The sequence below is a fragment of the Cnephaeus nilssonii genome, assembly GCF_951640355.1.
Source record: "Cnephaeus nilssonii genome assembly, chromosome: 4".
Taxonomy (NCBI): domain Eukaryota; kingdom Metazoa; phylum Chordata; class Mammalia; order Chiroptera; family Vespertilionidae; genus Cnephaeus; species Cnephaeus nilssonii.
Window position 1 is genome coordinate 85,825,241 of NC_137075.1, and position 17,828 is coordinate 85,843,068.

At 54.5% G+C, this 17,828-nt stretch overlaps 1 protein-coding gene across 8 annotated transcripts in view; it reads left to right on the forward strand.

Moving 5' to 3' along the window:
* RGS6 (regulator of G protein signaling 6) overlaps nt 1–15,713 on the forward strand; it is a 476,765-nt gene extending 461,052 nt beyond the window's left edge. For 2 of the 8 annotated variants that reach the window (XM_079768734.1, XM_079768737.1), the window contains one exon: nt 11,773–11,955. In XM_079768734.1, the coding sequence (XP_079624860.1) occupies nt 11,773–11,823 (51 nt within the window). In that variant the 3' untranslated portion in view covers nt 11,824–11,955. Of the gene's footprint in view, nt 1–262; nt 6,289–11,772 lie in introns of those variants that run through there. The other 6 variants (XM_079768736.1, XM_079768740.1, XM_079768732.1 and 3 more) reach the window with 4 other exon arrangements.
* Nucleotides 15,714–17,828: the final 2,115 nt, after the last annotated feature.

Here is a 17,828-nt window from a genome sequence, read left to right on the forward strand (position 1 = left end):
TGGTGATTATAGCTTATGGCTCTTTCCTCTCCTCATCTTTTGCTTTCAAATTCTTTGAGGCCTCTCATTAAACATGGCGATCCGGGTAAAGTAGTGAAGTTTTAATAGGACATTTTTTAAAGCTAAAGCAAACCCAGAATAGATTGTTACTATATCGCCTCCAATGCTCCTTTAAAACTCGGTGAGGCATGACTGGTGCCTCAACAGGAGAGGCAGGGGAGAGAGAAATGGGGAGCCAGGGGACACCCATACTTTCCCACAGGGCTGAAGACCCTCCTCCTTTGCACCAAGAGCACGGTGCAGCTGATCCCCATCGAGCGAGGCTCGAGGGCCTGGCCTTGCCACCTCGCAGGTGACGTTGGGACGTGGAGATGGAGCAGCCAGTGAAAACCTCAGCCCACCCTTGTCACCTGCAGCAACCCTGCAGCAGCCCATGGGGACCTTCTGACGGGTCCTCGCGCCTGGAGGACAGAGGCCGCGCCACGTCGGGCATAATTCTTAAGGTGGAGAGGAGTCTGTCGTTAGCATCTGTGAGCCATCACCGTCCAGCGGTCATGCTGCGAGGAGGTTTCCTTGGTAATGACACGGCTGCAGAGCCCACCCTGTGCGAGCCCTCAATCCGAGCTTTCCTGCTGTTTCTAGACCTACAGGGCGTTCTGAGAAGGGTCACCAGGACGGGGTGCAGGTGGGGTGGTGGGGTGCTTCGCTCAGGTTGGGTGACAGGCCCCTTCCTCTCCCTCCTGCCAGGACACGCTGCTGACGCACAGCGAGGTGCCTCTCGCCCTGGCAGGAGTGTGTTAGAGAAGCTCCCATTGGCCCCTCCCGGCTGCCTGTCCTGAGCCGTCCAGCCTGGCCTGAACCTGTCAGTAGCCAGCCATGTGGGGTGACTGAGCACCACCAACCAGCCGGGGTTAATGTTGTCCAAAACCTGGCAGCAACATTCCCCCCAACGGCTTCTCACCCCGACTGCAGATGACCTGCTGGCTTTGCCCATGGGACACAGTGTCCCTTCCGCGCCCACCAGAAGGTAGAGAAGTGGGCTAGTTTGAGGCGGAAGCCCCAGTTGCACCCCATCCCTCCCCCTGATGCGGGAGTAAGACCCCGGTGAGTTGCTCAGCTGCTCAGTGGGTATAAGAAAGCATACTGCACCGAGTGGCTGTTGGCATTAAATGAGGAGTGGCTTTCATTTCTTGGGGGCTCGTCGTGTTACATACTGTGGGCATTGGCATCATGTGGGGCTTGGCCTGAGAGGGACTTTGGTTCTACTCCGGCCCTACCACTCAGCTGGGTGACTGAGGCGGCTCAGTTCCCTCCTCTGTACAGGAGAGAGACGAGGAAATGATTAGGTGGGGGAAATACATGAGGTGCTTAGCACAGTGTTTGCCGTGCGTGTGCTCAGACATAGTTCCTTATATTATTACTAGAGGCCCAGTGCATGAAATTCATGCACGCGAAGGGGTCCCTCATCCTGGCCTGCACCCTCTCGCAGTCCAGGAGCCCTTGGGGGATGCCGCGGAGGCAGGAGAGGCTCCCGCCACTGCCGCTGCGCTCGTCAGCTGTGAGCCTGGTTCAGGGCTCCTGGCTGAAGGGCGCTCCCCCTGTGGGAGCACACTGACCACCAGGGGGCAGCTCCTGCATTGAGCGTCTGCCCCCCTGGCGGTCCGTGAGTGTCATGGCAACCAGTTGTTCTGCCATTCGGTCAATTTGCATATTAGCCTTTTATTATATAGGATTTTCGTTATTATGATCATCTGCAGCCCATGCTTAGCTCTTATGACCTTTTTTAATTTCCAACAGTATTCTGCGAGGTAGGTATCACTGTTTACTTTGTAGTTAAAGATGGGCAGTGGGTATCTCATCTATGACAATGCGTGCCAAGCACATTTGTTTATTACAGCGACCAGCTCCATGCACCGCTCAATAAGTACGAGCTATTTTTGTGGGCTTATTTGTAACCTGACCCGGAGAGCCGCTTTCTCTGCTTTCCCCGGGAATGGAGGGACTGTGGTGCCCGGCAGGCCGGCCTCAGCCCTGCGGCCGATTTCCTGGGTCCCCTAAGTACCTCCCGAGAGCTGTGTGGAGAGCCACTGGGAACGTCGCATACATTGTCAGGATCTGGCATGGCCGCCCCACTGGGGCGCAGGGCCCCAAGATGCCTCCCGCTTCCAGACACAGGTCAGGCATAGGTCTCCCCACGGCAGGAGCATGAAATCCACCCTCCAGATGTAGCGCTGGGCACCCAGGAGCCTCTTCCCAGAGACCATCTCCCCCAGCTCGCTGCCCGCCTGGGGCCGCCCTGAGCCAGGCAGCCTGTCCAAGCCCGCGTGCTCTATCTGCCAGGCGGACAACGGCTCCTATTTCTTACCCGCGTCCTACAAGGTGGGGCTGTGGGAGGCATCGGGAGCAGGTGACGGGGTGCTTTGAAATCCCAGTAAACCAGACCCTGGGGTGCGCTCCTCCTGCTCGTAGGATTGACAGAAACAGAAGCTGAGAGGCCGTTTCCCCGACACAAATGGCCCCTTCCTGGGGGAATTCAGGTTTCCTGTATGTGCCTTAAGGGAAATGCTGTAAGTCCGCAGTGTTTGTCGGAGATTGGCATCGTACGAGCCTGATGTTAAGCTTGACAGCCAATCGAGCACCTTGCATGAGATGCTTATGTGCGTGGCTGCGGTGCAAACACGTGCGCATGGAAATGTGACCGCTGCATACATGGTGCCTGTGCTGCCTGCCTCAGAGGCGCCTCCATGTTCGGTGTATGGTGCGTGTGTGACATACGCTGCAGACCTGCATGTCGCCTGCGCCTGACCGCATGCCGCCGACCGCATGCCCGCCGCAGTGTGCGCTGCCTGGGCCGGGGCTCCCCTAAAGCCGCAGGTCTTCCTGGTTGCAGCTGGATAAGTTATTCTTCGCTTCCCTTCCTAAACACACACTTGCCCAGTGCTGCTGGCGCAGAGTCAGAATGGCCGCTGCGTTTCACCCCCGAGGTGGCTTCCTTCCAGCAGTGGGTGAGTGACCCCGGCGTGCGCACTCTCTAACCTCCTCTGGGACCCTTCTGCACAGGAGGTGCTGCAGGCGTCTGAAGAGGTGACTCTGTCTGTCCTGGCCACCCCTCCTGCTTTCACACCCTCGCTCCCTGGACAGTCGGCGGCACCCGTTTCTGGGTGTCCGGTTTTCCCTGCCCGTTTTTTTATGCACCCATAGTATTTCAACCAGCAGCTGAGGGGTCCCGAAAGGACGTTGAGTCCCTTGTCCCAGAGGCAATGCCCAAATAACGCCTTTAGGTGTTGATCCTTGGACTCGCTCCTCCTGGACCCCACGCAGGACAAGACAGAAATGCCCACCCCTGTGAAGATGCTTTGAAGCCCACAGCAGCATCCTTAGGCTTCCACAATGGTCACAGCTTCCTACCCTCCCTGGCCCGCGGCCAAGTCCAGCGGGAAACTGGCAGTCACGTGCTATAGAGCTGGTTCTAATTGGAGGAAGGCAGCTCGGCCTGCCCCTCCACAGGGGAGAAGCCTGGACAGCCACCCACCCCCTGTCCCCCAGGGACCAAAAGTGCCACAGCGCCACGTGCAAAGGGTCTGTCGGGAAGCAGGAAGGCTCCCTGTGGCTAGGAATTCCATCAGCCAAGTCTCTATCCAGAGGTCTCTTGGAAAATGCTGCTTGACCCGTCCCCTGCTGCACCTTTTCATTAGAAATACATGTCTGACAAAGGCTGCCGAGCTGCATTCCTGGTGGCAGGGAGGAAAGAGAGAGGAGCCTGCCCTCTTTGCACATGTGTCCAGATGGACATGGACGTTCATGGAAAGAGGGGAGGGGGTTGCGGGGCAGCCAGCATGTTGACTGCCTGTGCCTCCAGTGCTCGCCTTGGCAGCCGGCCCAACCAAGGACCCAGCCAGTGGACATGATTTGGGTGGATGTGTTTGCAGGAGATGAGAGGTGCCCCGAGGAGGGTGGATTTAGAGTCCTCGTGGTCCTCGGGAGAATCACACACTGCTGTCTCCTCCACTAAACTCCAGCAGCACTCCCCGCTGTAGCCTTAGTCAGGGATCACTTGAACTTCCTCGTTGGAAAAAGGTAGCATCAAGTTGTTGCCAATAGCAACAAAGTCCCTGTTTCCTTGCGCGTTTTGACCTTTGCCTAATTTGGAGTGAACCAGAGCTAAGATGCCAAGTGCATGTGCGGAGGAAGAGAGGACGAGGCAGGCATTGCACAGGCTAGCGGAAGGCGTGCTACTGAGGGCGCCTGTGAGGGGCCTGCCCGCCTACGCTCCACTCCTCCTGAGTCCAAGGACTTCCTGCAAGCTGAGCACCTGCCTGCTCAGTCAGAACTAGAGGAAGGAGCTAGAGATCCGGTAGCAACAAGGGGGCATTTCTCCTGCACCACGAGAAACAGCAACAGGAAAGTGGGAATGCACAACTTGGAAAGGAGGCCCGGGCGTCTGGGCCTGGGCACTGTGCCACCAGTGTAGGGCACAGCTGCTGAGGCTTGGCACTCCTGGCATGCCCGCCTGGTTCCAGATCTGTCCCAGGAGGGAGGTCTCCCACCGCCCACCAAAACTAGCAGGCAGAGGCTGGCCTGTGCAAAGAGCCCTGTAAGGGATGAGTGTGATGGGAGGCAGAGGTCAGAGGTGCCAGGAACGCCACCCAGGGAGGACGTCTCCAGCCTGGTTGGGACACCTGATTTCTTAAATTTTGCTGAAGAGCTCAAGCTTTTTTTTTTTTTTTTTAATTATCACATGAGGATATGTTTTCATTGACTTGTAATGTGAGAGGAAGGATGAGAACAAGAGAGAGGGAGACAGAAGGAGAGAGGAGAGAGAGAGAGAAAAAAAAAAAAGAAAGAGAGAGAGAGAGAAACATCAATCAGTTGCCTCCCATATGCATCCCAACCGGGGATCAAACCACAAGCTGAGTATGTGCCCTAACTGGACATAGAACCCGTGACCTTTTGGGGTACCGGATGATGCTCCAACCAACCAGGACACCCCAATGTATGCACTGGTTCCTCACTGGAGTAAAGCAGCTCTGGCTGCCCCTCCTGAGAGAGGTACACATCGCATCTGCTTCTCTCCTCCCTGGAACACTGGCTGTGGCGATCCCAGAGGCACTGGCACCAACAACACAGGCCACAAAGTACAAAGTGGCGGCTCCCCCTGGCCGTGCAGCAGCCACCACTGGTGTGGTGTGGGTGGACATGGAGGAATCCTTGCTCCCTGAGCATTTCCATCTGCCTCCTCTTTGAGAGTGATGGTAACTACCAAGTAGAAGGCCTGTGCGTTGTGAAGGCCGGCCCACTCAGCCCTGCCTCTGACTAGCTGTATGCTCTCAGGAAGGCGGCTCAAGCTCTAGTTGAGCCTGTGGCCTCATCTGTCCAGTGGGGGGTGGGGGGGTAATGTAATGCCTAAGTGGCAAGGCTGGTGTGGACATTAGCACAGGTGTCCGAAATGTCTAGAGCAGTGGCCGGCAAACTCATTGGTCAACAGAGCCAAATATCAACAGTACAACGATTGAAATTTCTTTTGCGAGCCAAATTTTTTAAACTTAAACTTCTTCTAACGCCACTTGTTCAAAATAGACTCGCCCAGGCCGTGGTATTTTGTGGAAGAGCCACACTCAAGGGGCCAAAGAGCCGCATGTGGCTCGCGAGCCGCAGTTTGCCAACCACGGGTCTAAAGTGCTTGACACATAATAGCTGCTCAATGCTCAACCAATGGTGACTGTCAGTAGCTGTCCTCACAGCTAACTTGTGTCCCCGGGAATGAGACCATCCCCACCTGCCACCACCAAGGTCTGGGCGAGTTGAAGAGGAGGGCACTTGAGAAGGGAGGGTCCATGGGGTATCAGTGCCGCCCCGTGGAGCAGGAATAAGAAATTCACAGAGAGCATCCCTGGGAGACCACGGGACAGGCAGGAGGGCTGGCAGCTCACCTTTTCTAAATTAAAAATTTTCGAAGGAATAAAAAGCACCGAGCATTGACAACGCAGGCTAGAATCAGGTGTCTGAACCTGCTGTGGTCCCAGTGACATTTTGTGAGAATTGCTTTCAGAAGACGTGATTGCTGGCAGGTTCCACAGAATGGGGAAAACCTGCTCGTTTATGTGGCCAAACCTGGTTGTCTACAAACACTATACTATACATAAGATAGTGGGTTGTTGTGAAAGAATCTGTTATTTTATTTTAATCATAGTCCTTATTTTTTTAAACAGGTTCAAATGTACACGAATGTATGTTAACTCTTCAGCCAGTGAACTTTTTAAAATTAATTAAATTTTCACCTACTCTTGATTTTTTTTTTTTTTTTTTTTGGTGGTTGTTTTATGTTTGTGGTATCTTACTTGGTAAAAGTCAAGGAAAGAGAATATTTTAAAAGCAAATAAAATCCCCTTTAGCTCCAGAGAGAGATCAGAAAGCTTGGTGAGTGAGGGCCCGGGAGTAACACGGGTCCAGGAGTGGACGTGGCTGCGGGGCTCCTGCCCCCACGGCTGTGGAGTGGGAAGGCCAGACGCAGCCTCGCCGCCTCCCACGCCCTCGCCCTGCTTGGGCTGCTCGCCCCGCTCTGCTGTGGGTCAGCAGGGGGCAATCTTGGGCTTGTCCCATAACCTTGTTTTCCCATTTCATCTGCCCACCTTGCCTCACAGAGTTCAATAGAGGGGGATAAGAGATCTGGAGGTGAAAAGTTTTTTTGAAACTCTTCTGTGTTGAGTATGGATTTCTCTACCATCCCCTGCCAGAGCTGCTCAGACCTCTGCACTATCCCAAGCAAATGCACTCTTTCCCCGATTTAAACATCATCGAGAAAGGAGATGCCACAGAATTCCTTAAACGTCCTTTTGAAATCATTCCGCTTTGCTCAGTGGAGAAGGGGTACCAGGGGCACCCACCTCCAGGAGAGTCACCGGTGAAGTTAGGCAGGTCCTTGGCTTCTCCCCCTCCTGCCAAACCCAAGCCAGGGCTTTCCCTGTCCACCTGGCTCTTGGGCTCCTGGCTGCTCCTCTCAGCAAGTCCCCCAGCGCTGTGACTGCACACACACTCATCATTTATAAACCTCAGCATCCCCTACTCCTAGATGACCTTCAGTCTCCTTGGGAGGACAGCTCATCTCTGGGGCCTCCCACTCCTTGTCTGCCGAGGTCACTTGGTGAGCCCTGTTCAGCAAAACACCATTTTTCATTAGCAAAGATGAAAATGCCTGTGTGTCCCAACAAGGTGACCAGTTTGAATCAATGGAGACTAGAAATAGTGTGCTGCATGCCTTCTGTTGCAACTTCTAGTTCCCTGAACAGGAGAACCTGGGTTTCTCCTATTCTGGGGAGGCGGGGGGGAAGCATTGAATATCGCCAAAAGGCCACTGGGACAGCAACTGAAAAAGTAAGGAGTGGGGGATTTCAAAGCAAAATGTGATATCTGGGATGTTTTTCTAATTTTTTTCTTTTGAATTATAACTACATATAGCAACATGAACACATCTGTAACCTATACCCCATCACCCCAGAAACTTCCCTCAGGCCCCACTCCCGTCAATGTTGTCCCTCCCCCAGAGGCATCCGCCGTTGATGTCTATCTCCATAGCAGAGTGGATTTAGACCTGGTGGACCTAGAACTTTGGTCTGAGGTCATCTGGGCAAATCAGCAAGAGAATCTCATCAGCAGCTCTGATGTCTTTACCCCCCTTAGCGTTGAGAAGGGTCCTGCCCGAGCCCCTCGCGCTTGGCTCTGCTGCCCCCAATATGCCCTCTGACCCCAGGGCTACTCTCTGCGCCACAGCCCTTTGCCCAGCCAGAGAGTTTAGCATCAGTCTCCCAGGTAAGTGGCGACAGGTCCTGGTAACCAGGATCGTGCATGTTGGTTGATGACACCTGCAGGTGCGATGCCCAGAGCCACAGCATGCCCATCCGCATGTCGATTTTCCTGAAAGCACTGCCCAAAGGGGAGCCATTCCTTTTGTGCCTTTGCTTTGAGAAACAAAGGGTTTCATGAGCACCTTCTTGCAGGCTTCTAGCCGGCAAGATGGCCACAGAGCCAGGGCGGGGACTGAACCTGTGGGTGTTTGTGAGCCTGTGGTCCATGAAACTGAAGGATCCCAAATTCCATTGGGTTAAACTTTAACGAAGGTCGCGAAGGTGAACAGCGCTTTGTCTGTATGCAAAGCTTTGATGTCTCTGGAATGTACCTTCCGCGGCTCCGTCCTCAATCACTGTATGTTTTTCCACTTGGACAAAGGCTGCTGCTAATAGCGTTTCCCACCACCTTCAGCTGCTAAGGCCTCAGTCTGAGCTGGCTGCCGTTTCCTGGCACCATCATCCGTTCCCAACTGACAGGCTCTGAGGAACATCACACAGTCAGACCCCGAGACTATGCTCGGTGGCAGGCAGAGGCAGGATCGCTGCTCCCCTCCTCCGTGCTTCCTACAGAAACGCCCAAACTGGAGGAGGAAGAGGAGCCCTGGAGGGCATGGGCGGGCTTCTCCTCTCTCTCTGGGCAGAGCAGCAAGCCCCTAGCCGCAGCCAGCTTGGGATTCAGCTCATCTCTGAACACAGGTAGCCTCTGCATCAGATTTCACTTTGATCCCCGGGAACTGCAGGGATCTCAGCACTTCAGAAGGGAGGCAGCTGCTGAGCCAGAGTGATTGCAGGATTTCTTCCCCGAAGCCCAAGGCCAGGCATCCAGCCCTGCCTGCGTCCTGCATGAGTAACCACCTTCCAGCCTCACCCGGGAGGTCACTGCGTAGAAGACAGATGGCAGCTGGGCTGAGCTGCGTCCCACCCCCCTCCGCGCCCCCCAGCAGCCAACCCGAACCCTCATGACCTCCTTTAGCAGCAACTGGCATTTGGCAAATGCCTACGCGTAGGAGTGGGGAGAGGGAGAGAGAAATGCCAGAGAGCACCACTAGGATTGCGTGTTCTCTAGGCTGGTCAGCTGCACCCCCTGCCCCTGAAGTCGGGAGAAATAGAAGCAGCTGAGGGGAAGCGGGGGGGGGGGGGGGGGGGGCAGGATTGATGGGCTGGCCACAGGTCCTTGGAGTCACAGCAGAGCGCCTGAGCTCCAGGATGGAGGCAGGAAGAGATTAATTAGAGCCTCCAAGCCCAGCCCAGCCCACTCCATAGAACTGAGAGATATGGAGGATGAGGGGCCTCAGGGTCAAATTCAGCTAAAACAAATAGACAGTCACACAGTCCTCCAGAAACAGAGTCTCCAACCTCCCTCAACCCACAGACCCCTCTCTCCAGCCAAAATGACCTCATAATGAGGAAGCAGCTGTAATGAGGGTTTGGATGCCTGGTAACTCACCTTCTTTGTCTCTGGGCTTTTAACATACCACTGGACACAGACTATGATGTGGAAGCTTTAGTGATTTTTTTTTCCCCCTCAAGTCTGCCAGCTAAATCAGAGGCCCGAATGCTGTGTATGACAAAACTGGAACATATGTATCTGGGGACATAATGTGTCATTTGTGGCCCTGGTGGAGAAGGGATGGAAACGGGGGGCGGGGGGGGGGGGGGGCGGTATTTGGTGGGTGGTTACCGCATGATAAGGAAGAAAGCAAAATTCCTTGGTGCCTTTCATATGAGCAGGGATGGACATGGGTCAACGGGGTGGGGGAGGTTTGTTAGAACTCTCAGACCACAGGGTCCCCAGACTCATCAGCCCCACATTTCCCCAGAGAGGAACACACACACACACACACACACACACACACACACCATGCTTTCTGCCTTCAGGCCTGCTTTGAGAAGGCACAATCCCAGGTGAACCCACTGAATGACAAATGCCTGGAGCTCCGTCTAAGAAAGGGCAGTCAAGGAGAGTGCGGCTGAGTGTGCCTCAGCATCCAGGGCTGGGAGGCCTTGAAGGCCTGCCTCTGCCTTCCGCCAGCTCGTGCTGAACCTGACCCACTCTACGCAGAGGAATAGCCGCCTGCTTTTAGTGATTTGCAAAGACTGGCATTGTAACCCTCGAGGATTTAAAAAAATCTGCTTTAAAAATCCTTAGCCTAGTATAAATGCATCCTGCTGCAGGCGAAGTTCGGCATATCTGAAGATTCAGATAAGGTTGCTGATGGGGAGATTGTGTGCATGTGTGTGTGTGTGTGTGTGTGGATTTTAAGAGGAGCAAAAATGAAAAGTTTGTCTTACTAGTGAAAATGAGGAGTCAAAGACCTAGCCCGTTTGCCTAGTGGATAGAGCATAACTGAAGGGCCCCGGGTTGGATTCCCAGTCAGGACATGTGCCTGGGTTGCAGGCTCGATGCCCTAGTAGGGGCCGTGCAGGAGGCAGCTGATCAATGATTCTCATCATTGATATTTCTATCTCTCTCTTCCTCTTCCTTTCTCTCTGAAATCAGTAAAAATATATTTTTTAAAGAAAATGAGGAGTGAAAGAAAGTGATGATGGTGAGAGAAAGGAGGGGGAGAGCAGGAGGAAGAGCACACTGTCGGATAGCCCCAGAGAGCAGTGCCAATTCTGGACGAGCTCCCATCCCTGCCGTGTCCCTCTGTGGAGCGCTGAGCCAGATGACACGTGGTCCTGTGTCCAGTAGTCGCAACCCATGCTGTTCGATGGTTAGATACGCCCATTATCCATCAATTTGTCAATCAGAAGGTTTATTGAGTACCCCACCAGGCTTCACAGGCCTGATCAATTTTTTTAATTACATCCAGCTTACACGCAGCCAAGCCCAGCAAACAAGCTGAGCCCTCGTACCCCACTTGGAAATGAACATGAGGAACTGCTGGCCCTTGCAAACTCGGCCCTTCGCGGATGGCAATGGTGTCACTGACCCTGTCAATAACAGGATGGGTTCTGCGTGTTTTCTCAGACATGATGATCAATCGGCCTGGGCCCAGCCACACTCTCCTCTAGGCCCCTGTCCAATGCTATGGATGTCTGAAGAGGGGAGCGGGAACCGGGCACCGTCACCTCCTCCCAGGCATGTGAGCAATGGGCCTCTCTCAGGCTCTCGGTGCCTCATGCGCCCAGCTTCACAGTCCAGTTCATTGTCTTGCTTTCCAGGAAGAGCTGCTACATCGGTTGTAAGGGAAGGAAGGGCATGTAGCATTCCTGATGTGAGGCCCTGGGTACTGCAAAGAGGGAGCCAAGAGCATAGGAGGTGGCAGGAGCGCACTGTCCGAGGCCCACGGTGGCACATGGTCACCTGTTCTCCGAGCCGTGACCGAATGCCACTCTCATCGTCCAGAGCTGGGTCATCAAGAGGACCCAAAGCCTGTGTGCCTCTCCTGCGTTTCAAACAGGCTTCCTAAGTCCTCTGCATTCCTAAGACTACTAGTTCATTCATTAGTTTCCAACCACCCAGATGCTGAGCCACCATCTATTTGGGTCAGCCCACCCTCCCTGATCCTGCTACTCCCCAAGCCATCTTGTCCTTGCTCGCTTAAATAAAATCAAGTTCAGGGACAGCCCACAGGCATTAAGAGACACTCGGCTTTAGAGCTGAAATGCCTGGTTTGGGGTAAGTAGAATTCCCACACCTCAAAAAGAGTGCCAGAGGGCCTGCACTGCAGACATTCGGAGCAACCAGGAGTCTGGGCAGGTTAGGGAGGCACCTGCCCAGACTCCCGGTTGCTCCGACTGTCTCCAGTGCAGGCCCCCAAACCCAGAGATCAGAGGGGGTCAGTTCGCGAAGTCCTTTGGCCAACATGGCTCCTGCAACAATTAATTCACCTGTCTGGCTCTCTGTCTCTGTCCCTCTGTGTGTGTGTCTGTGTGTGTGTGTGTGCACCTGTGTGTGCCTCTCTGTCGCCTGTCTCTGCAGGGAAAGTCGCTGGCGGGCAAGCGCCTCACCGGCCTGATGCAGTCCTCCTGACAGTTCCCACCGCAGGGCCTGGGCCCGAGGACCACGGGGGCAGGAGGCGGCGCTCCACATCCACAGACAGAGTGTCCTTGCGGGGAGAGTTGGTCACTGTGACAGAGAGCGAGGGCAATGAAGGGCGACCGCGGGGAGACTCGGTGGGTGAACGGGAGGACCTGAGAGAAAGTCCACAGAGCCTGGGGTTGGCCCGGTAGAGGCCCCTGTTTACAACCCTCCGTCCTTGTACAGTTGTGCGCGACACCCCGCTCTCTAAGAGGCCCTTGTCCCTAACTCGTTCAGGGGAGAGCTTCTTGTGGGGTGTTGTGACTATCACTTGAGATATATTCTTCTATCGTCACTCCCCCCTCTGCCTGGGGGATCATGCCATCCAGCCAAGGCAAGAAGAACCAGCTGGCCCTGCGCACACCCTGTGTTACGCCCCATCCCCACTGTCTCGCTGGTGCACCCACAGCACCCACCACAGTTGTAGCCACTGCATCCCCATCGCCTCCCGCCTCCCCCATCTTTGTGGCCACCCACCCTCATGCGACACGTCCCAGTCACGTCGTCAGCACGGAGCAAGCCCCAGAGGCCACCTTCTGGAGAGGCGTCCACAGGCACGCTGGCCGCCTTTGGGTCCTGCAGGCCATCCCGCGGGTCCAGTGCCTGAAGCACCAGCGCAGGTGAAAGAGCGTGTGGCTTACCAGAGTCTGACCATCTCTTTAAACATGTGTGGTTTCATAACTTATTGTTTTTGCCCCTTTTCCTTGGTTTCTTCCCTCGTGTTTTACTCAAAATAAACATGGCCATGAACTCAGGGGCCCTTGGGATCCTCCCCTGCAGCAGCCCCAGGTGGAAGCTGGGAGGGTTCCCAGCAGGGGCGTTGCTGGGTCACAGGGCTGGCAGCCCCAGGATGGTGGCTTCCTGGTGGGCGTGGCCAGGCTCCTGCTGGGCTGGTCTCAGTGCTGTGTGAAGCTGGCGGGGACTTGGCTGCAGATGGACGAGGCCAGGGCCAGTAGTCCTCTGACAGCCCACAGAGGCACCCACTAAACAATGCCGGTCATCAAGGGAAAAAGCCGACAGAATGCAACACCTGCGAAAACCTGCAAGCGATCCATCGGTATTCCCTTCGTGTGTGCGTCAAAATGCTCATCTGCCCACTTGGCTGTGAGGTAATGTATGTAGAGCACTGAGTCAGGTGCCTGACACATAGTAGGTGCTTAGCAAACGGTAGCTATTGCTCTCATCATTGTCATTATCATGGGACTCCCATGGGCCTAGGAACAGAGCAGTATTAAGCAATGTGTTTTTTAAAGCGGACACTCACTCCCCCACCTGCTGTGACCATCCTCCTTTGATCTATTTTTGGCCATACGTGAGAAATCTCCCTTGGGAGTTATAAACAGCAAACTTAGAAGCATAAAAGCGGTCACTGGTATTTCTTTACTCCTGTAGACAAATTCACCAGCTGGTGGCCACAGGCACATGAGCTTGTTTGCAGCCCCTGCCTCCTGGGGGCTCCCATAACCATCTTTCTGATCCCCACCCCTACCCCCCTAGCCATGTCACATGTCTGTTCCTACTGAGCCCTGTCCCCAGGGTACCAGCCTTCCATCCATCCATCACAGTGGGGCCACCGTGGGCATTAGGAGTCTTAGTTAGGGTTAGGCCCTTGTGGGTTCTTGACCACCATGCCTCCGTTTCCCCCACTGGCAGTAGTTGCTCTCTCTTCGAGGTACAAGCTAGATGGCATGTGTTGAGTCCTCAGAGTGTCTCCAAAGGTGGCGTTACAGACCCAGACTCCATGAGACCTCAGCGCAGAGCTTGGCACTTGGCAGATATGAGATAATGACTAAAAGGAAGCCCTGTCCCATGCTACGGGGCCTTTTGAGCCCTCCTTTCCCTCCTTTTTCATGTTGCTTTTCACATGGAGCCCTATTGCAGTTTAAGTTCCTCTGTACCCAACATCACCCAAAGGAAGTTCCTCCCTGCCAAGGGTCCCCATGCTGTGCTGACATCAAGGCACAGGGTGTGTGGACAAAGGCAGTTCCAGAATAGCAGGTGCCTCTGTGCCCTCCCTTATCCAGGGCAAGGGCCTGGTCCTCCTGCTCTTCCCCAGGGCTGTGGACAGGGCAGGGCTGGCTTCCCTGGCCCCTGGACGGCTGTTTCTGAGTGATGCTGGCCTGAGACTTGGCCCACCCTGGAGGCTCCCAAAGGGCCCGCCTAAAGCCAAGTGGACTCCAGCCTTGAGATGGAGCAGGCTGGAAGCTTTCTAACACCTCTGGGGACATCCAGAGGCAAAGGCCAGCCAGCAGGCTCAATAGAGTTAAGGGCACTTCAGATGGATTCACACCCAGAGCAATACCCCCTCATCCCACCTCCCAGCCAGGCATACCCAGTCCTATGACCACCACCACGTGCTCCTAGTAGATCATGTCTAATAATAGAGGGTGGGACGGGGTTGCTTTGCCCAAGTTGGCCAGTCCAAGGTCAGTCTACTACGCAGACCTTAGAAGGGAAGTACACTTGGGAAATCAGGTCTTGGCCAGTTTCTCATTGGCTTGGTCTACACAGCCAAAAATTCAGACCAGATTAGACTTTTGAAGGCAGTTCTGCAACAAAGCATGTTCCCCTGCCTCCAAAAGCTTCCTTAGCTCCCCTGACTGGGCACAGTCTCTGGGCCGGGACCTGCCCACTGAGTGCTCACCAACTCATCATGTTGACAGCCCCACAGCCAAAGCATCAGGACAGACACACAGACACTAGGCATTGGGAAATGCCTATAAGGGAAGAATAATTATAGGTTATCACATGTAAATGCCTGGCAGCAGTCAGAGGACCTGCCCTATCTAGCAGGAACTCTCTGGGGCAGGAACAGGGCTCCTGTCTTTCTAGAAAGTGATGCTTTGACCTGCTGGGAAGGTATTGCTGCGCCCCAGGAACACAGCGGGACCCAGCCCACCAGTGCAGTCTGCTGGCCAAGCTCCAGGCCCACCTCTGCCAAGGTCAGGTACAGGCCAGCACCCAGGAGAGAACGCTCACCACTCTGAGTTGCTTCTTGGACCAGTGAGCACCTGGGGACGTGCTCTGGGAGCTTTTTCCCTGGCAGGATTGCTGGTGTGTTCAAACTACCTCACCAATGGGACACTAAACCAGGAGCCTGCCACCCATCGGGCCCTTGGCTGGTTGTGGAAGTTGGTGTGTTCCCTAAAATGCACCCCTCCCATTGTGCTCCAAATACATGGACTTCGAAAGCCACCACTGGGAAGCCTTTCCAGAAGCTGGAAAGGGTTGAGGGCTGTTGGTGTTCAGGTCTGTGCGATGTATTGGGGGAGGTGTTCCAGCAAGGTCCAGGAGGTGGGAAGCCCAGAGTGCAGGAAATAATGTGCCACCAGCTTCCAAGAGGTTGGCCAAGTTGAGTACGTGTCAATGACCACATGTGGCACAGTCCAATAGTGGCCAAATGAATCCCTGATAACTCACCACGGGACTCTCTGAAGAGAGGCCTGTGCTCATGTAACCATGGCAACAGCAGACGCCAGCAGCCTACTCATTAGTACCACCCGATGATAGGCATTCCCTGGGCACAACCCAAGGGCCATAAAGTAGCAAAGTAGCAAATGTAGCAATAAGAGGCCCAGGGCCGTAAAGGGACAGGGTCCACATGACCCAGCCTCGGCCCTCTTCCCAACCCCGACAAGGACTCCGAGGCAGGAGCTGCCAGCTGTCTGGGAGAGAGGCCCTGCTCCGTGCCCAGGGCTCCTGGTCCGTCTTCTCTGCCCACTCACCGCATGATCTCGGACACGTCTGAATGGCCTTCTCGTAGTGCATGTGGTTCTTATTAGTTTATTTTTCTGGAATTTGGGGATTGGACCCCAGAACCAAACATGCTGGTACAATCTAAAAATAAATGACTTGAACCCACTATAGTCCAGCGAACTCTGTGTGGCTCCTTGGTTTGGGGGTTCATTGGGCAGAATGTACCTGAAAATCTACCACCGCTCCCCACTCCTCATCCTGCCCCATTAAACACCTGCCTGCATCCACACATGCACGCACACAGCCTGTGAGCAAGGGGACTCACTCCCTGCAGGATGCTGGGGCGGGACTCATCCTGGGAGGCTGGGAAGGTTGTAGCACCAGAAGGCTGAGGCCCCGGACTCTACCAGGGTCTCCTTAGCTGGGAGGTCTCTATGCCCCATTCTCTGTGCTCAACCACAAAACCCAGTGGCCTGACAGCAGCAGCTGTAGCCAGACACGGCTCTGCCACTCTTAAATACAGTCCCAAGGTCAAAGTCTGCTGCATACAGACAGTTCTCCTAACTTAGAGTCTTGGTTTCCTGAGTGACAAACAGTCTCATCTCCCTCTAACACCAAAGCAGTGCGACTTTGAGAGCCTGGAAACCAGGCTGACAAGAGGAGGAAGAGAACACAGTAAACACACATACACACACACACACACACACACACACACACACACAGTACTACAACCCTATGAACAATGAGGCTGGCCCCTAACAGCTCGCTTCAGTGGCAGAAATGTTGTTCCTGAAAGTAGAAATGATCTCAGAGGTCTGGGAATGGAATTTTGGTCACATTTACATGGAAACCAATTTGTCTCCCAACCTCTGGGCCAACTCCCAGAGCAGGACTTCCTGCGCCACAAGGTCAAGACCAAGGTCACACCTGTGACAGCACCTGAAATGTCAGGTCTGCAGCATATCCCAGTGTCAGGTCCTGGCCCATCACAAAAGAGCCATGCTTCCCTGTCTTCCCCGACCATGGCCACCACCTCCAGGGAACCCGGAACTCCTCCTCCCCAGCCAAGCCATCTGGCTTCTTTCCAGAATCTTGTTTAGCATGCTGTCACTGTGCACACTCACGACCCTGCTGAGCCCAGGAACAGATCTGCGTCAGGTCCCGGGTGGAGGTGGGGATTTGAGGCTGTCAGCTATAACGCACAAGATTGCCTGAGACCCACCCTGACTGCTTCCTCTCTCCCCACACACTTTTGGGGACTTCTAGTATAAAGAGCATGAGTCTGGCCCTGGCCGGTGTGGCTCAGTTGGTTGAGCACCATCCCATGCACCGAAAGGTCTCAGGTTTGATTCCCAGTCAGGGCACATACCCAGGTTGCAGGTTCTATCCCCAGTTGGGGTACGCACAGGAAGCAACCAATCGATCTCTCTCTCTCTCTCTCTCTCTCTCTCTCTCTCCCTTCCTCTCTAAAATCAATAAAAACATATTTTTTTAAAGACCATGAGTCTGTCCTTTCCCTTGGTGCCAGCTTCCAATTGCTCATTGGTCCCAGTCTCCAAGGGACCAGCAGGGCCTCTGATGGGTGCCTCTGACCCTAGGCTTTTCCTGGGATGTGGTAGCCTCCAAACTCTGTGGCTTAGAGAAGCATCCAAGATGCCCTGTCCTACTGGACCACAGAGCTCTGCTGACACGCTTTCCCTCCACCTCCCTTCCTGAGCAGAAACACCCAAATGAACTCGCGGCTCCCCTTACCGGGACTTCCTTTAGTGCCTGCCGGGGGAGGGGGGGCGGGGTTACAGGATCTGTCCCAGGCCCCTCACATGCAGAGACAGGCCTCCCTGGCCAAGGAGAGGCTTTAGGGGTCTGGCTTGTTTTAAAGAGGCTCAGGGTGGGGGTGCAGCCCGGCTTGAGCTCCACCTGGAACAGAGCTCTCAGTTCCGCTCCTGCTCCCTTAAAACCATGGGCTCAGTCCCCTCAGCACCTTGGAGCTAGCCCGGCCACGTCTGGCTTATTTCAGCAGACAAAAACAGCTCCTGATTGAGAGGGCTGAGCCACACACCTCAGTGGGAGCACTAGTTTCCCCATTTGTGAAAACAGGAATAAGATTTTTGAAATCTTAAGGTTGTCGTGAATGAATACAGAGGGCCTAGCCAGTGCCTGGCACAAAGTAAATGCTCATGAGATGGGTGCTATTATTAGCTGTTGCTGCACCGGAGAGAGGCACTGAGAAATGGCGGAGATAGAACACATCTGCAAATCCC